This window comes from Gymnogyps californianus, chromosome 20, assembly GCF_018139145.2.
Source record: "Gymnogyps californianus isolate 813 chromosome 20, ASM1813914v2, whole genome shotgun sequence".
In the NCBI taxonomy this organism is placed as follows: Eukaryota; Metazoa; Chordata; class Aves; order Accipitriformes; family Cathartidae; genus Gymnogyps; species Gymnogyps californianus.
The window spans coordinates 3,126,745-3,152,916 of record NC_059490.1 but is presented as its reverse complement, the minus strand read 5'-3'; the positions used below and the strand labels follow the sequence as shown (position 1 = coordinate 3,152,916).

At 42.8% G+C, this 26,172-nt stretch overlaps 1 protein-coding gene across 1 annotated transcript in view; it reads right to left on the bottom strand.

Annotated features, from left to right (window-relative positions):
• The window catches only part of CASTOR2 (cytosolic arginine sensor for mTORC1 subunit 2), a 126,263-nt gene that overhangs the window by 57,863 nt on the left and 42,228 nt on the right, over positions 1–26,172 (bottom strand). Inside the window, exon 2 of the mRNA XM_050908905.1 lies at positions 1,781–1,851. Coding sequence (XP_050764862.1) covers positions 1,781–1,851 — 71 coding nt within the window. The remainder of the gene's footprint in view (positions 1–1,780; positions 1,852–26,172) is intronic.

The window sequence follows — 26,172 nt, the reverse complement described above, 5'->3', positions numbered from 1 at the left end:
CTCACCTTTGTTTCAAGCTGGAATAATTTCCAGAGAGATAAATAGCAGCGTGGCTGCTAGAGGCTGTACGGGGATGGTTGCAATCCAAACTTGCCACTAATGATTGAATTGAGGAACCTGCCTTGTGCCAACTGGGCAGAGAAATGAGTGCCATGGATGTCACAGACACAGATGTGATGCTGGAGACAAGCATGCCCCTAGCACAGCAAATCTGCAGGGACAGCACGGTTCAGTGACGCAGACTCCCTCCTCCTGAGAGTGGGAATCTCCGGGTTTCTTGCTCTGCTACGTGCTGTGGCCCTTGGAAAAAAACCCTTTCTCCTCCTTTCGTGACTTCTCTCTTAAAATGAAGCTCCTAGAGGGAGGCTTTGCATCCTACTATGATGATGAAACCAAATTTGAATCAATTTCCCCCAGCTGTCACCAATAATAAAAAAACCTGATACTACTGATAGTAGTAATAAAATTTTCGTGCATATGCCCCCTGAACAAATGCAACAAGGGACATTCTGGCAGCAGAATCTGATGTCACCTCCTCTTTTGGGAGCAAAAGCAGAACATGTGACATACACTTTCAATCAAACCTCACAACTCCCAAATTACAAACAGCAATAGCTGTAAAGATCCATTCACCTATTCTCAACCTAGTGATTATTTTATGAAAATGTTTAGCCACCATTGTAGTGTTGTAAAATGTAATAATTTATTCTATTATATCTTTATGAGTACTCCTAAAACAGAAAGGGGAATAATTCAGCAATGCTACTGATTATAAAACTTTGACTCTGTACTAAATAAAGATGGTATAGTTTCCAATTTCCTCCTTAGGGTTTGGGTATTACAAACCCATTGAATATTACAGTGTCCCAAGTAGCTACTCAACAGTTAATTCCTATTCAGGAATGAAATCCTCTTTTTTCATATTGTAATGAATTTTCTCCAAACCGGTAAAATGTGTAGACTTTTAATTCCAACCACAGAAAGCAGCGACTGAACAAAAATAATAATAGCTGCACAACACTTCCTCATTCCACCACCTCAATAACACTGCTGCAAACAAAACCTTCCCACATGATAAATGTTATTACAAACTATTTCCATCCACAAAGCCAAACCATTCTCTGCATCAGCACTCGCCCAACGCCAAGCGTCTGCAGCTCCCAAGCACATGCCAACCACCTTCTTTGACACACAGCCGACTCCACCTTTGACGCAGGCTGAGAGAGACTTCAGCACCACGGGCAAAGATGGCACATTTAGTACAGAGAGAGCTGGGTGTAAGAAAGGGGGATAAATCACAGCTTTCAGTGATGAGCCAAAGGAGCTGATTCGCAACTCCACAGCATTGTGATGGTTGTGGGGATGATACAAACTACTCATCTTCAAGTGCTCCTTTTAAAGAGAGACGTTGGATGAACAAGCTGGAGACGCAAGATGTGGTGTGCCTGTGGAGGTTGGGGGACAAAGGCCAGCTCATTTTAATACAATGATATGCAGATGGTTTTGCTTTTTCAAATACGCTTAAGCTGCTCTTTAAGACTTGTGTGTGCTCTTCTCCCGCATTAAAATATATTCATATTCCATGTGTAAAATGCTTTGTACAGCACAGCAGCAGAGACAGTGTGCTTAAATGATCAAAGCACCTTTCATAGCTGTACCACTAGCACTGACAAACAGACCTGTTTTACAAATGCTTTGGTTTATAATCTCAGCGAGAGATGACGTGTTTTCCTCCTCCATCCCCAGGTTGGATACCGAAGTGGCACACGCCAACACTTACCTAGGAAGCCCTCTTCGTCCACAATGATGGTGTAGTCCTCTGGGGTTTCCGTGAGGCTGAAGAACTTGCACCTGGCAAAGGCAAACAGCAGGAAGACATGATTAGCTGCTGGACTGAGCAGAGCCTGGTCTTCCACCTAAAACAGAGGTCCTTTCCCACCCAAGCTGTGCTGGAGGAAAGAGTCACGGTCTGGGGTTTATGGAGAGGCCTGAGGCATTAACAGACCTGGATTTTATTCCTGGCTCAGCCACTCACACTGCGTGACCCACATTCCCTGCTGCCTGCCTATGCACAATGGAGCTGGTAAAACACTTATTATTTTTATGACTTAGTTCTTAGTTACTTTTCTTAATTACCATATCCCTTAAGGCTTCCCGTCACAGCCCAGGACCTGCTGTATTGCACTGACATAGAGCAAAAGGCTTTGCTCACTGACTGATCACTCCAACGCCTTCCAAAAGCCCTCCCATGGTTCACACATGCACCCATCTTCCCTATTTGCCCACTGAAGTTTCTTGCCTTGTCAAGGTTTGACATCTAATCTCTCAACCAAACCCCAGTATCTCTTCTTGCTGCTTCAGAGGCTTTCCCCACCAGCAGAGAGCATCTCAATTCCCTTTGCTGGTCCTTGCCCCTTCCCTCAGTAGATGCCTCCCTTCCCTGGGGACCTCCAGGTGAAAAAACAAGTGGTAGCGGCCATCAAGTACATGAACACAAGGTCGAGCTTCCCCTCCTCTCAATCTCCTACTGCCTCTGTTCTGCTCCGTGCTCATCTTTTGACACCGCAGGCCATGTGCAGCACAGCCTCTCCATCTCATTCAGCACTGAGCACAATGTCACCTCTAACATGAGATACAAAACAAATGTGACATGGGATTCTTCCACTGCAGACACACAAACAAAAAAAGCCTCAGCCTTAAGGTTTAACACCACATATAGTTGAAAAGTTTTTTTTCCCTGACACACCAACGTATGTACAGCAACATCTACTAAAAAAACCCAACTTTCTCCAGTTGGTCCCCAGCAACGGCAGGAATGTTTGCACAACATTTTGCAAGCTCATGTTCACCTTCTGCAGAGCATGCACTTGTCGAGCATCAGCGCAGTGCTGGCCGCCTCCCCTGACCCACGCAGGGCTCCTGGCCCCTCCAGGAGCATGTCAGAGCACATGGACTGTGTTTGCCGCCCAAGCCACAACAGAAATTTTTCCCTCTAGGAAGCTAAATTGGGTGCGACAGGAAGAGCTTGTGTCTATAAGGACCAAAGAGCATGATTTCGCAGTTACAGTGTAATACTATCAGATTTACCTGAGGCAACCTACAGAAAATATTTTAAATACTGGAAAAAGAAAGATTGTTCTTAAGACCCCCAAATTTCACACTGTGTTCACAGTATAATTCCTGCATGGAGCACAGTTCAGCAGGACTCAGCAACCAGGGACTACCAGGGCTTCTCAGCACTGCTGAGCATCTGTGTCCCAACGTCTTCAGGACTTCTGAAAGCCAGGAACCCCACGCTGGTGGCTCAAGACATCAAAAAATGGAAGTATTCACTTGATTAGAGAATCAGACTAAAAACTGGCTTGAGCATTCTTTTGACTGGCTGAAAAGAACAAAGATTGCAGCTATCCCCTCCAAAAACAACAGGGAGAAAAAATGAGATGGCTGCTGCCCTCCCCCTCACCTCATCAGAAAAACTAGAAGAAACAACATGCAGCTCTATTAGTGATCTGCCGTGTAACCAACAGGATTTCATGTAAATGGAAAGTATTAGACAACCTGCCTTCAGAGACTCATCCTGTTTTCCTGGAAGCATCCGTCACGACAACCAAGCATGACACTCTCCCTCCTAGCACAGACGTATCACTATAAAATACAGAAGTGGCCCCACCACAACAGAAACCACAACTTAATTATTTTATGTCATTGGTAATAGCAAATGTGGCTGTCACAGTAGCTAACTCAACTCTCTCCAGGAATAGCGCCAAGGGAAGCAGAAAACAGTAGCAGCCCCAATTTCTTCTCTCACTTCTTAACCGCACAAGGATGCTACCTGTGCGAAGGGTGATCCAGGCTGGGTAAAAAGGACTTCTGGGATGCTGCTCCAGGTGGGTCCCAGGAGGTATAAGTATTTCTTTTTTAGTGGATGAATTCCCTGGAGAAGTCACTGAAATAAAATTCTTTGCTACTACTACCTGACTGAGCCACATGCATGCTGACTAGGGAGACGCTAGTGGTCTTAAAGGAGGAAATGTTAATATTAAAAAAAAAAAAAAAAAATCTTTCCTGATCTGCAATGGCATTTATGGAGGAATTTTGTTCCAGAACAGTAATACACGTCTGTGTGCACACATTGACCCCAGCAGAAAAAGTATGATTGTGACAGATGCCATTTTCTTAGCACACATCTAAAAGTGATGATATTTAAGGGATATGTACTGATGAAATCCCATAATTGCTGGCTCAGAACACATGTCAAAACCTCACATCTTCATATACCATCTTAAAGCCCAATCTCCACCTCACTGCAATTCTGTAAAAGGTCAGCAGCATAGAGGCATCTGAATTTAAAAGCAAAGTCTTTTCACCAGCAGAGAGAAGACCAGTGGTTCTTGTGGTATACATTCACTTTGTTCAAGCCAACGATGCATTCTTTTTCCCAGGGAAAATTCTAAAAATGAAAAATTGGAATTGCAAACATTGTGTGATAAAATGCAGCATGGAAAATTTTCTTACCATTGCATGCTGCCAAAACTCAAGTCCTCACCCTAAAACCTGTGCCTCAGCATAGATACGTAGAGATCTACATAGATATGTAAAGATCTACTTCCACTTCTGCTTTCCACAACTCAAAAATTGTCTTGAATCATCAATGACAGAAGGAATTCAATATCATATTTCTCTCCCGCACTACAGTACATATGCCTCTTCCATTCAAGTTATTCCAATCATTTCTTTCCCTTTACACCAGTTCTCGATAAGCTGAATGCCTACAGCATCTATTATCACACCAAAGCCAAGAAAGGAAAAGAATTGCCCTTCAATCATTTTGAGACATCAGACAAACAGTATTTCTCTAATACATGTGGAAAGCATATATGTAAGAAGACAGTATTTTTAGTTTCCTAATAGCCAAACCTCGGATAGATTCTTCTGGATTTCTGCCTTCTTCGTGTTTCAGCACATTTCCACTTCAGCACTGTTGCTGACTTCAACTGCCTGACAACATATGTCTTTCTGGCAACACAGCAAATGTAGACCAATCTATTATTAGATTAGATCTTTGAAACTGCAAAGCTTACACTGTGTATGGAAGTAATACCCAAGCTTGCACAGAGCAGGAAAGCATGTGTAGGATGCAGCAACAGCATCATATCAGTTTGCAAACAGCACTCAAGTCTCCACGGGAGAAGAAAGCAGGCAGGAAAGCATACTGGTTGGCCTCACTTGCAGGTCCGCACCACAAGTGTCTCCTCAAGACATTTGGTCCCCAGGCCTGCCTAGATCACAAGGGTGATAATACTGAAATGAATGCAACTTCCATCGGTTCTGGGTCACACACAAAGCACATGTTTGTGGGAATACTGCTATGGGTCATTTGAAAGTTCAGCACAGACAACGGTCTTTAAGGAAGCCACAAGTCCTATCTTCTCATTTGTAAGGAAACTACTTAGTTAATTGTTGCCTCGGCAGGGTGAAGTGTTGCAAAGCTGTTTGTTCTATGGAAAAGATCCTTCCCAGAAGCAGGTGGGTGGCTGGCCTCCCCACATGTCAGAAACCATGGCCAAATGCCATTCAAAAGCAACATAATGCCTAAAAGGCATTCAAATGCAAAGTCTGGAGGTAACCCAAAAGTTTGTAAAGAAGCAGTTGAACTGAATGGGAATTAAGAAGCAGTAGCAGAAAGTTGATCTGAGTGAATTTGAAAAACATAATTTGTTGGGTTTTATTCCAGGCTGTCTTCTCATTTTAGGTGAGATGGGATTTGTGTGCTTCACTCTGTACATTATCATGATAATATATATTCTTAGTACAGAAAGACAGTCTCATGCTAATCATCTGATTCTTGGTGATCTTAACTTCTTTGCAGTTTATAAATAATGACAAGAGGTGGATTCTAGTAGAACATATTGTGAAATGTATTTAGGAAAGCAGTAAAGAACACTTGTGCTGTTAATGCGTTTTGACATATTTGTGTAACATGTTAAGTACTTTACACCATCTAATTACAAGACTATACAGTCAAATGGCACTGAAAATTGCAAACAGTGAAATGGTTGGTGTTTTCTAAACAGTGTATTTGTTTGTTAGCCAAAACACTTTGCCATCTTTTTGGTGAGACTGATAAAACACAGCTTAGCTGAACTCCAAAGACAAAAACAAGCCCCTTGCAATGGGTGTCAGTTGACTTTCCACTCAACACTCAGATCAGAAAGTGGTGGGTTCACCTTTCTTACAGTAACTTAATTCTGCAGCCTGATATTAGAAGGCTGCTACCCTGTTAAAAGGAGCATTATTGTTTGTATGAGCTGTTTAAACAAACTCCACACTACCGTCCCTACAAAGGGAAACACTAAAGATGTCACAGCACTGTTAGAAACGGTCAAAGGACAGTGGCAACATTCCTTCCAGTCATTAGTTGTGCTCAGATCTGGGACGGAGACATTAGCAAATACAATCAGGGACCGCCTAAAGAGTCACTGTGATAGCAGAGTTTGGTTCATTACAGAAAGTTAATCATTTTCAAAACCAACACAGAACAAAACTAACAGGTTTGTGGCCAAGGAAAGCAAGTATTCATGAACAGACATAAATTCAGGGAAGTCTTACAGCCTGTGCTATGCCAAAACTTCCAACACAATAACCATGATGGTCTTGTCTAATCCATAATAATAATAATGACAGTTTAAGCTACAGATTACATTGTGTAAAGTTCAAAGGGGGGACCTTCAGTCAACCCCTCTCCTTGCTACTTTTGTGTAGCTGGGGAAGTTATCTAAGCCTTTATTTAGACTTTGAGACAACTGTGAGCAGAATAATAGAAAAATGATCAGCACCCTGAAGGAACAGAAATCAAGACAAAACACAAAAAGGATGACCTGCAGTACAGAAAATTAATTAAATAAATAAATAGATGTGGATGTGCTGAAGAAGATACTGATCTTAAGCATGGCTTACTGATAAAGCCAGGACACATGGCAAAAATAAACAAGGATTATTCAAAAAAATGTCAGCTGGATGTCTACCGTATTGGCCTTCATTAAACCAGTATCAAACTGTCGTTCAAGTCTTCATCAGAACAGTTCCATGTGGTCTGGACTAGAAGAGCCCATGCAAATCCAATTACTGCTGCAAATAAAAGATTAGCAGTAGCTTGAAACAATACCTACTAGTAATTCTGATACGATTTCTATTTTTCTGGAGTCAGACTTGGTCAGCCCAGACTTCCCAAGCCACAGATTGAACAAAGCTACAATATTCAAGAGTTACCCTGCAACATAACCACAGGAGATTTTTTTTTGGTTCTATAAACACACACTTGGAATTTACTTTGTATGACTAGCAAAGCCCAAGTCATGAGGCTTTCACTAGTCAAAGCACAGCGTTTGCAGTGTTGCTTTCTAAAACTGTTACTTGGGATACTAAAACATAGCTTTCCTTCATTTGTCATGACAGCATTTTTTTAGTACTTCCTAAAAAAACAATTAGAAAGCAACATGCAACTTGGCTGGTTTATTTTTCCCCCTTCAACAGACTTCCACCATCATATTTAGGAAGATTCTGTAAGAAAATCTGTTTTATCTCGACTTATGTGTAGAAATAAGTTCTTGCCAAATGTGAAGAGAGAAGCCAAACCTACACTGAAGTAGTAGTAAGAAAATACACCACATGAAGAAACTAAGGCATGTTACATGCTGGAATAGAGTGGAAAGGTCAGCTTACTGAAGGAAACTATATAAGGGAGATTAAAAGGTCCGAGTCCACCCAAGTGCAGCTCGCTCATTAAGCCACTCCATCTGATGAATGTGAACGACGCTGGTTTCCCATCCCAGCATGACTACTAACAGGCAAAGAGTCTGTGGTGCTTAGCAGAGATGTACTGCAGGAAATACAAATGCAGTTTAAGACCATGCAAGTGTTACTGCACTCATCTGTTATTTGTCCATTGAAGGAGCTAAATACAGAGATTTTTTTGGTGAACTTAATGAGAACAATACACAAACCAATGACTTTAGGTGTGGACATACTGAGTTAACACATCTTCTATACCCAAGACTTGTCCTGGGCATGAATCTGTAGAATAATTTACTGACCTGATGTAATTAAAAGTTATTCTTAGCACAGATTTTTCTTCCCGGGTCATAAATTATTTCAAGTGAGCTCTGCTTTGCAATTTTTACTTGGAACGTCACCACTCGCCACCTATATTAGTGAATGGGGCTGAACCAAAAACCTGGATCTGAACTTTACTGCTCTGGCCAGTGCCCAGATGATGCAAGTGCCAGGTGCTTGACAGGAGTCCTTCCATCCACATGCTGAGAGAAGTCACCCAGTTACCTCCCAATGGCTCACTTGCACTTTGGGACTCCAGTCTGCAAGGCACCATGTAAGCATCCTCAATGATAAGGGTGCTCAAGGGTGCAAAGCAGAAGGACAGGAGCCTGCAGCAGATCTGCACCCATGCTGCACCTCGCTTCACACAACCACAGGGTGTCATTTAGGTTTTAGCATTCTTACTGGATATTTAGTGGTACTGGATACTGGTGCTCATAAGGATTTGGTGGATACAACGCGTCTGAAAGATTATCTGGTGCTCAGAGAGGAAGCAGCTCTTGGTCTAAAAAACCATCAGTTATAGCAACATAATTTCAATTTTCCTGAAGTAACCTAAGAAGAAAAAAAAATTTGAAAAAATGTAAAAGGGAATTACCTCACCTCTATTTCTCATTCATCATTTTCTTTTGTCTTCTCTGCCATTTTGCTTCCCAAAAAGGGGCAACAGAAGTTGAGGAAACAAGTTCTTGATAAATCAAAACTAGAAAATCACTTCTTGTAGTTTCAAGTTGAAACACTTCCTTTTAGTTTTAATCGAAATAAAAAATTTCATGCCAGCAACAAACATTTCATGGAAGGCACTGTTCCATTTTGACATAACTGAGCCCCTCAAATCTTAATTCCATAAAGAATCTTCACTGGTTAATGCCTTCTGCTTGGGAAATGTTTGTTTATCTTGGTGCAGCAAATGACAAGGGGGATGGAAGAATCCAGCAGTCATGATTCAGTTGCAGCCAGGAACAAGATCCTCCACTAATCTTAAAGATAAAAAAATATTAGAACAAAACAGCATTTAGATAGGTATACGCTCATGCTTCTGCTCCTACATGCTCTTCTCGGGCCTTTGAAACTGTACTGTGTTTCACAGCATGTATGACTGCCACATACACCTCGCTTACGCTTACCCTGGAACCACAGGGTTATCCCTCTGGCTTGCACGTCGCATGCACTACAAAATGCTGCTGTTGGAGCAGGTTTAACAATCCCATCGCATTAAGTGAGCCACAACAGACCCCATCTTCCTCTTCTGCAGGCATAGATGAGTTGCACAGCATAGTGCCGGCCTTTTCCCATCTTGGAAAACTCATTTTTATCATCTGCTTAAGTAGGCAACACAGTAAGGCAGGAGAGAAGGCTGGAGGAGGGGAGAAACGAGAGGAAGGAAATACATTCGATTAGGTTTTACTTTCCCAAATACTATTTGAACTTTCTAGATTCATTATGGGCAAAAAATTCAGGTGTCAGACTGCTTATGGAACTAGCTGCTTTTCTGCTTGAAAGCAGACATCTCTCCATGCTCTAACTGTTGGACGCAGAAAACAGAGGAGAATTACTAGGTCATTCATCTTCTGTTATTCTCAAAAACTTTGAGAGCTGTTGCTTAATACTGGCTGCGAGGTACTAGTTTTCCTTCCTGTTATCACAGTAATTCTGAGCCCAAATTCATCAGCATATGGGTGAACATGAATGGAGCGAACCATATATCTTTGTCCCTTGACTGTATGGAAAACATCAGCATGCTTGTTTATAGGGAAACACAGCCATAAAGTCAGTAACAGGTGTTCCTTCTCACTCGAAATGATTTCCTATTTTTCTTACAACACAAATTTGGCAACTTCAGGTTCTGCGAGAACAATAATTATTAGCTGATTTTGCCTACCTGTCTAGAAGTCAAAATCACTAGGCTGCCCTGATAAGGGCAGGCAGCAGGCAAAGTTAAAGCCACAGCTTCCCTTGCACCTTGGGATTTCTCGGTGCATGGCACAAGGCGGTGGCAACTGGGTGCCCGGCTACAACTGTAGTCAGTAACTTTGCAGGGTCTTTGGTGGGATGCCTGCCGTTCACCCCAGGAACATCCTGGTGTGCATTCAGAGCTGTTGGGCATCTGGGTGACGAGCACTGTGCATCTGCCTGGGGTCAGTATTATGGCAAAAGCCTTTTTGCAGCTCTGGTTCTACAGAGCTCAAGGCAAACTGAGCACAGCTCTATTTCTTGACATTAAAACCAGCATTAAAAGGCTTGTTGTTGAGCCTCTGAGGAGTATTTAAGAAACAAGCCTTGCAGAGTCATTGGAACCAATGTGCCCGGAGAGCCCCCCTGGCTGAGGAGCCCTGCAACACGGGCAAGCATGGAGCAATGCCGTGCACACCGAGCACACATTGCAAGAGTCACAAGGTGTGAGACAAGCTCGGATACTCAGCTCTTCCCAAGTCAGCATTCATACTGTGCTGCCCCTTTTTACCAAATGGTGCATAAATTTCTACCGATTTCGATGGTCTTACACAGCTCTAAGTAAACACTGATAGGGTGACAATCTGTTTGCATTGCAGGAGAAGCACTGAAGCATGTTTGCAACAGAGGCAGGTACAATGCGTCAGTGCTATCCCTGATCTGGCAGTCTATCCCGCCAGCTCACAAGCGCTCCCAGGATCTGCTTTTTTTCCCCCAACTGTTAAAGCAAGTCAGGGCTGATGTTGAGCTTTCACTAGAAGGAGCCTCCCTCTGCTTGACTACAACCCTGCTTGCAACTTAAGGAGTTCTGCTTGCAATATAAGAGGAAATTAAGTGAATTTAAGCCAAGAAGTTTAGTGAAACCTGTCTTCGTGAGTTCATGGCTTTCTGGTTATTGGGATATATAAGCAAAACCCAGTTGTAGGAATGGGTCTTGCGTAGAGTTGGTTTGGCGTCACTAAAGACTCTACATTCCTCAAAAGGCAAAGTATGTAAAGAAAGCAGATTTTTGTTCTGACCACTGAAAACACGGATGAGTAAATTTTCTTCCTCCAGCCATTGCTGTTGATTGACCTGTATCATATTACAGAAATTCAACTTCAAAAAGTGAACTTTCAGGGAGAGCCATCTAATGCAAATTTGAATTCGGGAGGAAAACAAAACAAAACAAAAAACCAACAACAAACTTGCAATGTTCACAGAAATATAACCAAAAAGAGCCCAGGATTTATTAGCATAGTTTTCTGTGTTAAAAAGCAGCCATAGAAACATCTTTTTTGTCCATGCAATTCACTGAACATAACCCAGGTAGTGGTTTGCACCGACTCTCTTCCCAACTCTTCTGAATTTCATCAAACCCAACACTAGTTTCACTCAATACAAAACAGGCAAAGGGCAAAAGCAGAGGATATTTTTCTTTATAGAAATCTGCCTTTAACATTATTTTCTGAAAGAACAGCAATAGTGTCTCTCTACGTTGCACAAGACTCCAATTAGGATTGTCTCATTCTGTCTGTATTCAGCTTTTCACTGTGCGCTCTGGGCATGTTTCTGTAGCTCCTGCCAGGACGGTGCAGAGCCGCAGAGGACTACCAGGGAGTTGTACAGTCCCACAGCGCCAGGAGACTGGTAAAAAAAATTACTTGCCGCTTTTCACGTCAAAGTGAAATTCTTGGAGGCTTGGCACTAGATAAAATGAATGAAAGTCAAGCTAAGGCAGAAGGTGAGCCACAGCACAAGTGAAAATGCCAGACCCACATCTCTGTCCACAGCAGGAAGCAGGTCTCTCCCGGAGCCAAAGCAGCATGGCACCGCCAGCATCAGTGATATCAAGAGCCTTGAATACGGACCGGCCATGGCTGTACTAAGCACTGTCGAGGTATTGTCTATGCTGTGCTGACCTACTGTAACCATTAGCAGGAACCATAATAACCATTAACATGCAGGAAGAGCAAGGATGTCTCCTCTCAGCCCAGAGCACTTTATGGAGAACAGAATACTGCCTGCAGGGCCTCTGTGCACATCCTCCTCTGCTAACCTAAAACCTGTATTTAAACACATTTTCCCCCCTTCTGCTCCTCCCCAAAAAATTTCTTAGGAACAACTGTGAGAAGGGACTAAGAACCTAGCAGCGTGAACGGTGTCACAGCCCTCAGACCCAAGAGACGTGAGAGCAGCCGATAACAGAAATATTCAAAAGATAAAGTAGCCTTAGATAACGCATTCCTCCAGTCATTACAGCCAACTACGTGAGGACAGTCACAAAAACAGGCTGTAATCACTAAGCCAGATCCTGTTTCAGAAGTGAAAGCACCCCGAGACTGGTTATATTTCCAGCCTCCATGCCTGGTGGGATGGGAGAAGCTCTTTCCCAGTGCGAAGGCAGGCAGTAACACACCTCCTGCGTTACAGGATCCAGTCCCAAAGGCTGCGGGTTCATTTCCATGTGCGACGAGGTGAACAGGGAAGGTTGTGGCCATTGCTACTGACCTAAACCTACACAGCAGCAAGGAAAACTCTCTTCCCTTTAGGCAAACCCATAAATTACATCAGGAATTATTTTAGTCTGCTAATTCAGATTGCAGTGTCTTTGGATTTACAAACAGGAAAATGAGACAAGACTCTTATCCACTTAAAAAAAACCCAACCACAACAAAAAACAACCCACACCAAAACTGCCAGAGTTATGTTACTAGCTCCAGAGACTCTAATCTAACACCTTGCTCCATACTGGTCCTATGGGCCAGCCTACGACTCAGCTTCCATTTGTGATACAGGTCTAAAACCATCCCTGTTGAGAAGTATGGGGATATAAAACCAAACCAAACCTCATCATATTCTCATTTATTGTGCTAATGGGAACTAAATGAGCATCTCAGGCATCACTTTGCTCATGTTTTATTGCTGTTCTTCCTCCAGCTTTTTTTTTTTTGAACCAACATATCAGAAACAAAGCAATAGAGCAATAGCAAAACCATTTGAATCCCCAAACTTGCAAAAATCATAAAATTATTTCCAAAGATGAAACTACTATCTGATGCAGAGTACAGTGCTGCCTGTGCCAATTTCCTTCTCCGAGGACGACGGTAAAAGTGCACATCACTTCTTATTCAAGTCCTTTCATTTGTTCCTTTTGGTTTGATGCCCCCCCAAAGCATCTTTAACAATATTGTTTACAGTTTTATCATTGTTAATGACAGGAAAGTAATTTTTCAAATCTCCATAGAGGGTCAATGAATGTTTACATCAAAATGGCAAGAGCTCTTTGCTTTGGGAGAGAATGCTGTAATCAGATCTCTGAAGGGGAAGTTGGGGCAGTAAATGAAAAGGAAGCTTAGTTTGTGTGCATTGGAAAAGGAATCATTTATTATCTAACAATTAACTAATTGATCCAGGCACACCTTTTCCTCTTCTCTCTCTGCTATCGCAGCCTGCCAGCACTCTTAAAAGCCCATCTATTGCGAGCCAACTTACCCACACAAGAGATGCAAAAGCAATTCTTTCCATTTGAAATAGTCCATCATTTAAGCAGAAGGTAACTGTGCTTTAAAAACTTTTTCTTTACAGCAGTAACAGTATCCCCTGATCACTGTCAGAGCTGAACTTTCAGCACAAGAAAGAGGTGGAGTACAACACAGAATTTTCCTTAACCACAAAATTATTTTCTACTAATCAGAAACTGAACTGAGAAACATGTTACAGACGTGGGTGTGGGACCTAAGGTTTACAGTTGAAAACAAAGCATGATTTAATGTACAATAAAGGCTTGTGAATACATTTTACCGACTGGATCCTGAAGGATTATCCTATGAGGACAATGCAAACGCTGAGAAAAAGAGTAAGCCCTGTTTCTCTTCCCCTTCAAAATCAGGCACTATACATCAGTACTGGCACGTTTGATTCTCTCTTATGTTACTCCTTTAATGCCCTCTGCTGCAGAATATTGACTTTGAAATCCTACCAACAATAAAATACAATTGAGTTTTCATAAGTGCAGTGCTGCTGCACATCCAAACCCAAATATTTGGGGTACATAGTAGCTATTATTGTGTTCAGCCCAAGACCAATGATTATTTTGTGGACAGCACTGAAAAACACAGACTGCAGAGCATATGCTTTTTATTTCAAAGATGGGAGAAACCCAGGCTCAACCCAACAGGGGCAAGAGGTTCTTACGATATTGCTCCAAGATACAAAAGGAGGAAGAAGAAACAGCAAAACTGTTGTGGACTGGAGTTGATGAACTTGTTTCCCTGCAGGAACCATAAACACAATTTTCCCAGCATGGGACATAATAGTTCTCCCACAAATTACTAAAATATATTTCCAGTGCTCAATATAGAAAGCTAGATGCACAAGAAATGTTTGCAGCTTCAATGCAGGCAGTAATTGAGAACATGTGTGGCAGGGGGATTGAAGGGGGAGGAGGAGAGTGAGCAAGCCATACTCCATTGAAACGGAGCGGCAGGAGAAACACATTTCAGTCCTCATCATTTTCAAAGAGCTCCCTTTTGCAAGCGGGTCCAAAACCCCGTGTTATAACTCCATCCGAGGGGGAACGCTGTCTGTGAGTCTGCATATCAAACCCAAATTTAATGCACATTAACAATTTAAGAGCCATTTTTGAGCCTGAATAAAAAATAAAAAAATAGTTTCATCAGCTTTCCTGTAAGCACAGAGAGTGGGTTGAGTTTCTTGTATGAATTAAGGACACATTTACAGGAAAAGCTACCTTTGACTCCTCTCATTCTCCCAGGCTCTGCTTTTGGGTCCTACCCAACATGGGTATTAACTAGCCCAGCAATGAACAAGAAAAGCAATATTTCTGCATATTCTAGCTGACACGATGTGCAAAATAGCGTTGTAGATGTGCCTGTAGCCAGCTCTCCATAAACCTGTGGTTAAGGTGTTTACCAAATCTACCACACTCAGAGGGACTGAAAGGAAGCTTCATTTGCTTCCTTTGCTAATGAAGTAAAAGGAAGCTGCTCTCGTGCCAATTCTCTCTGGTTTTTTGGATAAAGTTCCCTATACACATAAGCAAAGGGGAAAATGCATTTCAAGAATTTTATTTTTTCTAAAGTAAGTCAATACTTACAACCCACAACGTTTCAGCCTTGAAAATGCCAGCCAGTATTATTTTTAACAATGCTCTTCCAAAAAGCTCTTTCTAAATCAGTCTCTTCAGGCTGCGAAGGAAGAGCCCATGGTAAAGGTAGAAGCATCAAACTTCTTCCCAGGCCTACCAGACCCAAGAAAAATCTGAGAAATTATTCAGCAAGTGAGCATTACACGGCTCAGATTGAATTCTGTAGTTTCTGAATATTGCTCCTGACATCCAGCTGCCAGATCAATACCCAAAACAAAAGCCAGAGCTCCTGGAGAAGTCAAGTCTACTGATAATGCAGAGTGGGTCGCTGTTTGGGTCAAAAACAGCGTCACGGCCAGCGCCATCCCACAGACATTTCTTGTTGCTCGGTCACTCTGAAGGAACATTACAGCCACTCCACAGGGCTTAGCCTCGCTGGGTCTGTCTCAGATCCCTGCAGGGCCGCCAGCGTGAAAGGTGTCAAACAAGCTCAAAAGCAGCTCAAATGAGGGCCTCAAATAATGCTCCAAAAGTCTCCAGAAATTAATGGAGTTACTCATTCCCTCGCTGTGTTCTGGGGCTTTGGATATGTTTGCTGGCTACTTTAACTGGCTGCATTGTACCTGCAGTGCCTTCATATTTGGCTTTTGATCCTTTCAGAGTTTCAGCACAAGAACTCTCTCATGCTCTCTGTACAGCACCTAGCACAATGAGGCTCAGACACTTCTAGAGAACATGTGACACAAAAGTGTGCATTAGCAATACTGTTTTGTAAGGCTGCTAAGTTTGCTGGGTGATGAGAAAACAGCTGCTTTGAGCTAAGGATTCATAAACTCAGTTTCCACCTAAAGATCTTATAATGCCTGGTGACTGAGTAATAAGAGGGCAGGTGAAATACAAAGTCAATAAATGGAAATTAATGCATACTGGGGGAAAATAATTTAAATTCTGAATGAAGAATGACAGGCTCTAAATGAGCTATTATCACTCAGGAAAGAGATTCTGGAGTCACCATGGGCTGTTCTCTGAAAGGGTCAAGGCTTTCAAAGAAGCTGAGAGAACAGGAATAACCAGGCAGGGAGGCAAGAACATCTCATTACCCCAAAGCACAAATCCAGCACATACCCAGCTGCCAAGTACTTCATGATCAAACCATCCCAAGGCTACCAAATGGGTTGGAATTCAGTTGGAACAAATACAGAGAAGGGGCCAAGGGTGATCCAAGGTGTGGAAAACTGAACAGATGAGAATCGTCCAACTGCAAGAAGCGACGGCTCAGTGTGGGATTATGGGAGAAGTTATTATGGCCAAGGTGATTAAAGAAGAATAATTCACTGTCTCACAATGTATGAAAGTGGGGCATGCAATGAATTGATCTGATAGCACAAAGTTTTCCATTTAAAAACGTGCATGATTGTGTACTTATATGAGAGGAGGATGGCCAGATAATAACACAAAAGCCAAGAGACAGGTTCAAGGAAGAAGAGTTCACTGGTGAGCATGGTGCCCCTGATGAAGTCTTCCCTTTAGAACATCTCTTACACTTCTGGCTCTGGGAGGATGCTCCAGGGTACGTACACAGGCTCCGTTTCACTTCCCTGAGCAGCACAATCAGTGCTATGGGAGACACAGCACTGGGTGAGATGGCTCTTTGCTTTGACCAACCTTGTGTTCCAAAGGATAGCATGACTCAAAGCAAGGGTAAGACAGGAAAGTACAGCATGAAATAAAAACCTGCGGGTCTCAATCCACCCCACCCCACCCCACCCCTTTTTTTTGCTGACAATCTCTGACACCTACCACCCTTCAGGTAAGTGGCCTGAGGGTCAAACAGCCCCAAACACACACAGTCACAGAGCAAAGCCCTCTCCGTGTCATTGCATCCTCTCGGTCCTTCTAGGCACGTATCCTAGAGGGACTCTTCATGCTGAGTTGCCACTTTGGGAGAAATTTGTCAGCCCTTTCCCAGGGTGGGAAAGAGATTATTACCAGCACTAAGCTGAGCTGGTTGTCTGGCTAAGGTAAATCGGAGCCCACTGCCTCAGATACAACCACAGAGAATTCCATGTTTCAAATCCTGATTCTCAAATTCATACTTCCAAGCCCATACGTAGGATGGGCAAAAGGGGAGTGTGAGCCAAAAGCCAGGTAAAGCCTGTTATCAAGACGTATCCTCTTCTGGCATGGCTGTCACGGTTACTAAATTTGTAAAGTTTTTTTAGACAAGATTACCTGTGCTGGGGAAGGGGGATAGGACAGAACCGTATCAGGAAAAAAGTCAGCATTTCAGTAATGGTTTAGAGGTTTCAGCTACCAGAGATCAGTGTTAGCTGTCATCTTAGTCAAATTAAAAAGCATCTAAATGGCAGTGGTCTGTCTATGTTTTAAAGAGGCATTTAAAGCCTATGAGAACAAATACAATGCATTTAACATGCTGGGAAAACCTTTCCACAAGCAGAGGTAGCAAGAAGTTAAGGTAGTTCTAAGTGAGAGCCTGAGGGCTCAGACAACATCTTTCCATTTCCAATTGTCTCGGACTGTATAGGCATTTTGGAAGTGAAAGGAAATGCTGTGCCCCCGGCAGGTTTTAATACTTTAACTAACAGATCTTCCCCTGCCCTACCCTCCTTGCTTTAAAATGTAGATGAATCAAGTGCAGAACCATTTAAAATACCACTTTGCATGAAATTTTAATCACCGTTTCAGTTTATGTTTTACTGCATTGTTCATTCCATGCTTCCCCACAGAGAAGGGGAGGAAGAGAAAAGGGAAGAGGAGATGTTTCAGAAGCCGACAGAGTCCATAAACATATTCTCTGGAAACAGCCAAAGATTGCAAAATGGCCAGGCCTTATGAAGACCCAACAGGCTGTAATCATATATTTGTGTCCTGTAATCATGTATTTGTGTCCTGTCCTCACCAAGTGCTGTGCAGGATAAGTACTAAAATAGATTGAAAAAATTAAAGCAACAAAATAACAGCTGTCAAAGATTTACAGAAAATTAAAATTGTGAAATCACTAGCTGGGATTAAAAAAAACCCCAAACATAACAAAACTACACAATCTTCCTCTTGTAAGGGTTTGGGGAAGAACAAATACTCTCAGAACAATACAAGGCTGCATCATCAAAAGACACCTCCAAAGTATGAGAACTTAATGAGTAACAGTCTTGGATCTTCCTCTGCGTGCGGTTGTGTTGAGGCCCACCAAAAATGAACAAGGGTATGGCTGGGCAATATCAATATCCCCTCCATCCCAAGCAGCTGCCTGGGAATACTCCTGACTTCATTCTTCCTTCCAACCAGTAAGTGGTCAAGTGGACACAACAGAAAATACACTGTTGGATGTTGCTTTTAATTTTCATCAATAAAGAAGTTTAAACCATCAGATGACTCAAAAAGGGAAGATAAGACACCTGCAGAGAGGTCCTGAGACACCTCAAGCCCCCGTGACACCTGTGTGCTCACACCACACTGGCTGGGCTGAAAAGCTCCAAAGGGAAAGTCCCCCTGCTGTGGAAAAATGCAGCCAGCTCAGGTGCCCAAGAGCTCAAGTCTGCAACATCAACAGTGTCCAACTCGGAAAGGAAACAAGTCAAAATCTCAGTAAGCTGAGCCTTTAACATAAAAGGCTCTTCTGTCACCTCAGTTCTGTGCTTACTTTTTAACTTAAGCACTTCAGCAATATAAGATTCCAGGATAACAGACCTGTGTAGAACGCAAGTATCTATAGATCCAAGGGAAAGCACGGCCCTGTGAACGGAGGGATATGCTTGAGGTATGTTAACAATCCGTTTCCACTCCAATCAGGATTTAAAACACACTTTACAGATACAGATGGGGATTCTCATTCATTGGCTGCATGAGTCCTTTCTGCCAGCGGTATTTCAAAACATTTCCAAGCATGATCATAAGACAGAAGTTTATCGGTTCATCTGGGTGAATAACCTAAATTTTGCTTAATGCTTCCTGAAGAGTCTGATAAAAAGTTTGTTCTACTGAGGAACTACAATCAGGATAAATGACAAAAACTTCAGGTGAGATGCAGCCCTGGACTTTGGGTAGTGTAACACAAGATGCAAAGATATCAATGAGAGCTTATAGTCTGACTCACATAATACAAATAAGCCTGGCTCCCTTCTCCAGAGCCAGCAAATACCTGTGATTAGCACCATCAGAAAGCTCTGTATTAAAAATACATTTAGGTCACAGAAAACACTGGAATATCCTCAAAGAAGATACAAAACTAAGTACAATGTTGAACTAAGACAATCACAGGTGGAATAAGAACTAGAGAACACAAGTTATTGCTAGGCTGTGAGTAGACCTGATAGGGAACCACTAAAATACTATTGTTGAGGAATAAAAGAAGAAAAGACTCTTATAAAGGCACAATTCCACCTGGCTTCTATTTGTTGCTTTTCACAAGTAGACCTCAAAGCACTTTCTAAAGAAAGTCAGTATCAATACCAGGTTTTATTGCATCTCAGCTTCACAGGACAAAGCACAAAAGTAGTAATTCTCTCTAGCCTCACACAGCCCAGACAGGTCTGAACATTTAGTGCTCTTCCAGCAAGTCCTCTAGTAGAATAAACAGTTCATAACAGTTAAAGAACATTTTTAACCTATGCTGAGGATGAAGGGAGCACAGCCTTCGGCAATATACAAGACTTTGCTTTCAAGCCAAGACTTTGCTTTTTTCACAGCAGAAAGAAACAGGAACAAAACCACCAGGTATTGCTGTCTGCGTGCTCTGCACAGTGAGAAAGCAGTGAGGAGATGAGAAAACAGCACGGTCCCACAGGACAGCAGGGTCACACCCAAACCACCAGTACCCTGACACCCTCATCCACAGATCAATCCAAGCAATGGCATAAAAGCTGGAAAAGGAAGTAATGACCTGAAAAATAAAATTCAGTCCTGTACAGAGGATGAATATGAATAAGATTTTTTAAGCATGAATAGGGATCTACACTTAATTTGGTCTGACATGGTGCACAGGTCTCCAGTAGGATCTGGCCTCCAGTAACCAGATGTCTCCAGCAGCAGTTTCAGGAGGTTTCTGCGAACACACACTGCCTGTGCTCCTGTCCCAGCCAGCACTTGGAGGATCTGTAAGAAAACTGTCTGGAACCAGGACTTCACTGCTGGGGGGAACAGAGAGAGCAGGAGAGTCTGGGAAAGGTAGATCTCTCAATATGGACGACTTCTGTTTTGCTGAGCCCAAGGCTTTACTGTCAAGCTCACACTTTGAGATACAGTCTGCAGGCTTTGTTCTGGCAGCAATTAATTGGCTTAGTCACCATTTTTTATCTGCTGTCGTTGACCTATGTCAGTAAGTAAACAACATGGGGTTTTTGATCAGACAAAGAGTGCGGGGGTGGAAGCTGCTCAAAGAACAGAAAACAATCATAAATGAACCTCTGATCTTAGAGGCTGTTATAAATCAAGAGGGGGAGCAACAGAGAAGGTGCTAGGAAAACCACTGGTTATTGCACAAGCTTTTCTTCACTCAGTGCCAAGATTCAAATCCCACTGGAAGGTTAGGAACAAAACAGCCTTCTCCACGGCTATGACAGCATGCCCAGCTGCCAAGCCAAGAGTCTTCTGTTATTCCAGTTCAAGATACTGCATTAGTGTACCTACATTATCATAGACAAGACCTCAGACTCCACTATGTCCATCTTAGTCCAAATCTAGAGCATTTGCTATTATTCTGTATCCAGCATATCTCAATACACAATTCTGGTCTATTCTGCCTCACCCTGATGTACCTTCTCCCACTGCTTAAGCTCTGCTGAGCATTGCTTCCTTCCCCACCACCTTCCCTGTGGGGATGGGAAGTTGCACAGACTATGGAGGCTGCTAAGGAAGATGAGCAGCCACACACTTCAGATGCAATATCCCTGAAGCAAGCACTATCTGTAAACCTGTTCCCTAATTAAACACATCTGATCTTGTCACAGTAAGAGAGATGGCAATTTGAAACATAACAATACAATGATTAAAATTCAGATGCGGTGCAAGTCACAGTAGTTTGGGGGTGATGAACGTCACACAAGGGGTGTTTTGGAGGGATGAAGTAACATTTTCATATATCTGTGCAATTAAAATTTCCTTAAGTAGCAACAAAAGCAAAACTAACAAAACCATAATTGAGTACTTGTGTATTAAACGAACTAGACCACATCGTATTTTTCCCTGTAGGTTATTTCCAGATCCACTTACGCAGCCCTTCATAAAGGCCTGCTGAAGACATCAATCAAGCTTCCTAATGCAGAATGACTGATTTCTCTGGCCATCAAGAATACATTTATATCTCAAAGAACCGAATAAATCCAACAGAGGGAAGTTACCATTCATTTATTTGCCAGCAAGTTCTTTGCCATTTTACCTTTTGCTCCACTGCTAAAACGAGCACTTCCACGAATCACAGAATGATCCTCTGACATACAAAGCAATCAATTCCTATCACATCAAAGAGTCCAAACAGCATTTTGCACCATCAACAGCAATTTCACCCATGGGTTTAGGTGCTATTCACTGTGAGTGTGGGATCAAGAGTCCGGTCCATGATGGAGCTGCGAGAAGGCTGGTAGGAATGTCTATGCAGTGCTGTCTCCTGCAGATCTGGCGCAGCAACATGAATGTTTTGGGAATGTGAATTTTTAATTGCTGTCTTCCCTATAACTACATTTCACTGTTTAACCTCAATAGAGAGTTGAGATGCCCAGGAGGTGTTTGGAGAAATTGTGCACGCACTCTAGCAGATGAAGCATGATCCAGGGTCACACACCTAGATGTTCCTCCAGTTACGTGGCAGCCGCCGAGAGCGGTGAACTGGCTGTGAGCCAGGGAGCTGCCTTGCAGGTAGACGGGGCCAAGCCATGAGTCACTGAAGCTGCCCGGCATGGAAGAGGAGCGGTGACCTACTGAAGGAACTAAGATCTTATTAACATGAGAAGTTCTGCTTTTTTTCTTGCTGTTCAGTTGCTCAGCAAGAAGTAGAGCATGGAAGAGATCATCACTCTCTTCCCAAAGACAGGGCAGGGAAGATTTGGGAAAGAAGTACTGATAGATCCCCTATTTTGGGCCTAGTTTTAAAGAGGAAGGCAGTTTTAATGCAAACACACTATGCCACTTTTCCCTTCCATGTAAGTTTTTGACCTATTGGCTAATTTCTGTTAAATGTCAGAGTTGGAGATTTCAAAGGTACTAAATTCATATAAGGCTCATTAAAACGGGTGCTAGCTAGAAGAGGAAAGCCTGTCTGCAGCAGCGCTGAGGAAAAGGCCATAATGCAAGCACAAACCTTATTAGACAGCGAAGAATCCACAAGGGACATGTCCCGACCACAGGAAACCTCAGCGCTCACACCATGCTAGACTCCAGAGAGTCTCGTTGCAAGAGAAAGTGAGAGGAAACCAGCTTTACTAGTTTGGCTGCTCATTTTCATCAGAGAAGTGCAGCCCGGGCATGCTTTGTGAGGCAGAGTCCTAGTTGTTTTAGAAATCCCACATAAAGCTGTGGTGTTTCTTTGTATCAATTGCCTGAAGGGGCTGGAAAACCCAGTAGTGAGTGTCTCCAGCCAAGGGAAGAGCACATGGACTGCTGTGCTGGTGGGAGAGCACTGTTCCCATGCCTGAGCTGGGGACACAAATACATTAATGCCACCACCCCAGATGGGAACCAGACCTGACCCAAACCCAGCAGCCTATAACACAGGCACCTGGATGTCCAGGTAAGAAATAGGGTCTGTCCCCATGCTTGTTCTGGGGAGATTGTCATGACTGAGGGGCATCTCTGGCAAAGGACAGGGCTCAGCCAACCCTCCTGCCCCGCCAGGTCACAGCAGGCCTTGCTTCCCTTCTGGAGCTCCTCGTTCATTCTGGAAGAAGCTCTCCTCTGCTAAGAAGCAGGGGCACCCAAAGCCAGCTCCGTGATTTTGGAGGAGAGAAGGCAAGCCTGAATATGAGTTTTTGAAGGTTGAGGACTGGCAAACTTTCATTAAAGCAGTCCTAAAGTTTTCAGTTACCTCAACATCTGCCTGTATAAATATAACATTTCTCTCAAAGTCAATAGTGGTCTGTTTTTATCTTCACTATCCTTTGATGTCATTGCCCAGAGGGCTGGAAATGCTACTTAGCAGCATCACCACAAAAGCGTAGGTAGCAGGATCTTCTGCATCAATAGCTGATGACTCAGGAATCCAGTATAATTCAGCCTTCACTTTTGGCTGTTTCCGTTACCTGGATTTTCACCACGCTGCAAAACCTGTACAGAGTGCTTAGTATCTTCTCCTTGGAAATGGCCATCTGTCTACCCTGACATGGTTGAGTTAATTTCAGGTTTCAGCGTCGCGTATTAGCTATAAGCCACCAAGCAAACAACGCTTGAGGAGAATCTCCCAGAAATTAGACTAGGGGAAGGTATGTTTTAGTCATTGATATAAGGGGAAAACCAACTTAGAGCTGCTTCTGCCTCACTGACAGCAGCACTTTTCCACAGTTACTTGCCAGCCAGCCAACTTCCAAACTAAAACCCAGCGGCCAGACTTTCAAAGGTAGGCAGGGTTGCTAACAGTGCAGACTGTGAGGTTTCCAAAGCATCCGCCCCTTTCAAGAGAAATGGAAAAGGAGTCAGGCACTGCAATACCTCTGAAAACACATATGAGTAACCACATCTCAAAACGAACTAAATCCCTTTGCAGCACATGCAGTGCCTTGTTCCCTGTAAGTGTGGGGAACTTTTGCTTCCCACCCAAGATGCTGCTGTACCATAGGGTGTCTTTCCCAGTAAGATGAGAAGGGACTTCACTAGGAGCTGTTATCATTTCTAGACCCAGTGAATCACTGAGCGCTGGCAGTAGGCTGGGGGAAACCCCATCTAAGCAATCCTTGCTGTCACAAAAGTTAAATAAGTTAGATAAACTCTCAGTAAACCAGAGATCATTCATGTTGAGTTAATCTGGCTAAGGCACAGCTCCAGCTCTCTTCCAGGCTGGTAGGAGGCAGAAGACACAACAAGTGAGATCAAAATGAGCTTGTGGTGCCAAACGCTTTCATGCTACACATGGAACAGAATGTCATCCTGCACTAATTTGTGCTATGGTTTCTTATTCATTCCTCTGCATCGGTTTCAGATATACTCAAGCTGCAGATCTTTAAATGGACATGCTAAATATAAGCTATGGAGCTGACTGACAGTTTTATTTTTGTCTTTTATTTAAAGACATGACTGAATCTAGTATTGCTAGTTTTCTCTCAGCACCCATGTTCGTCATTGGAAATTCCACTCCATAGCAGGTAAGAGAGGTAAGGGAAATTTCACTCACCTTCCCAAGAAAAGAAGTTACTTCTATCTTAGACAAACACCATTTAGATCCTCCTACATAAATTCACATCTGCATCACTGCACATAAATATACCAGTCATACTAGTGCATATAGAAACAATTTATAATCTTCCTCTGTTTTTACTAGTCTAACAATCTTTGTATCCAATCAGCCCTTTAGTAAAACCCAGAAAACCTCATTCCCAAGAAAGTGCACTCTCCTCTGAACCACTCATGAGTAGTATTGTAAATGTGAGCCTATAAGAATTACTTGTGCAATTGATCGTGAGGAATCAGCCAAATCAGTATTGCTAGTTTATCTTGTTACTCTGCTGGATGTGGGGAAGACAGAACTTATGCAGCTTATGGCATACAAAGACGCCTTTCTAAGCCATTTGTATAGAAAAACACCACAATAAAAGGAGTGCTCACCGGAGACAAGGAAACTCAAAGGAACAACAGAAAATGTTTTCGCTTAGTAAGGGACATGCTTCACCCCATGTATCACACAGGTGCTACAAGACTAATCTGCTTTGTCAACGCAGGCCAGCATCTACTTCTGCTGCCTGATGCAACGAAGCAGACTGATTTTGGATTTCAGTTGGAGCGGCTTTATCTTTCAAGCTATGTACCTCAAAGACAAAAACAGTCTCACAACACAGTTTCACGAATGCCAGCCCTCCAAAGATGGGTTTTGAGGGCCAAAAGGAGACATTGTCCTGACTAATCTTCGTCCTAGCACACACCACAGATTTTGACATCAAGTCCAAAACTTGCTTATAAAGCAGAACCTCAAGTGTGGGAAAACAACTGCACATACAGGTGCTGAGTTCTCTGGAACAAAGTCCTGTGGTTTTAGTGAAGAAAAGAAAGCCAAAAAAGATACTTTTCCATTTTAAGATGCTTTAGTGTGTGTGAGAGCTCTTGTTCTCAAGAGGTGAATGTGAAGGGCAGCCTCGTTCCCTTGGGAAAAGGCCAGCTCCTCTACTCTAAGAAAACGTCCCTGCAAAATAAGAATGCAGCGCTCGCTCCTGCATTCCTCCCTGGCTTTATGTCTATGATTGAAAAGGCTTTTTTCTCTCAAGCACAGGAGCAGGCAAATTACTACCTTCAATTTCTGCCTAGATAAAAAGAACATGTCCGAGAAAGCTAGAGTGAAAACTGAAACAGCTACATGAGTAGAAATGAGTATGTGAGTGCACATGGTTGTTCCAACTGCCAGGATGAGCCTGGATCTTTACCTGCAAGTAACAGGGAAGAAATCTAATGGAAGTGGAAGCATTGGGACGCAGGGCTCTTAGGTGCAGCTCATGGCTTCAACATGAATTCAGTGCAGTATTTTGGGCTGGCTGCTGAAAATCCTGTTCCACATATTTTTTCCAGTGAAAATCAAAGTAGAAAAAAGCACATCAACCTCTCAGGTATCCTCTGAGCTTAGCAGCTGTGGTGAAGCACTATATTTCATAGGCAAGTCTTTCACCCAGCATCAGTAAAGGAGCCTATTTATTTTATTTTTCATATGATAGTTCAGTAGATGTGGTAGAACACTACAATGATAGAGAAAAGCCAGAAAATATAAAACGTATGCAATTGGGGGTAACACATTATGGCTTCTGCTACTACTACTACAACTTGGGCAGGGGTTTATGACAACCTATCTATTCAGGACTTTAATTCAGCTCTCA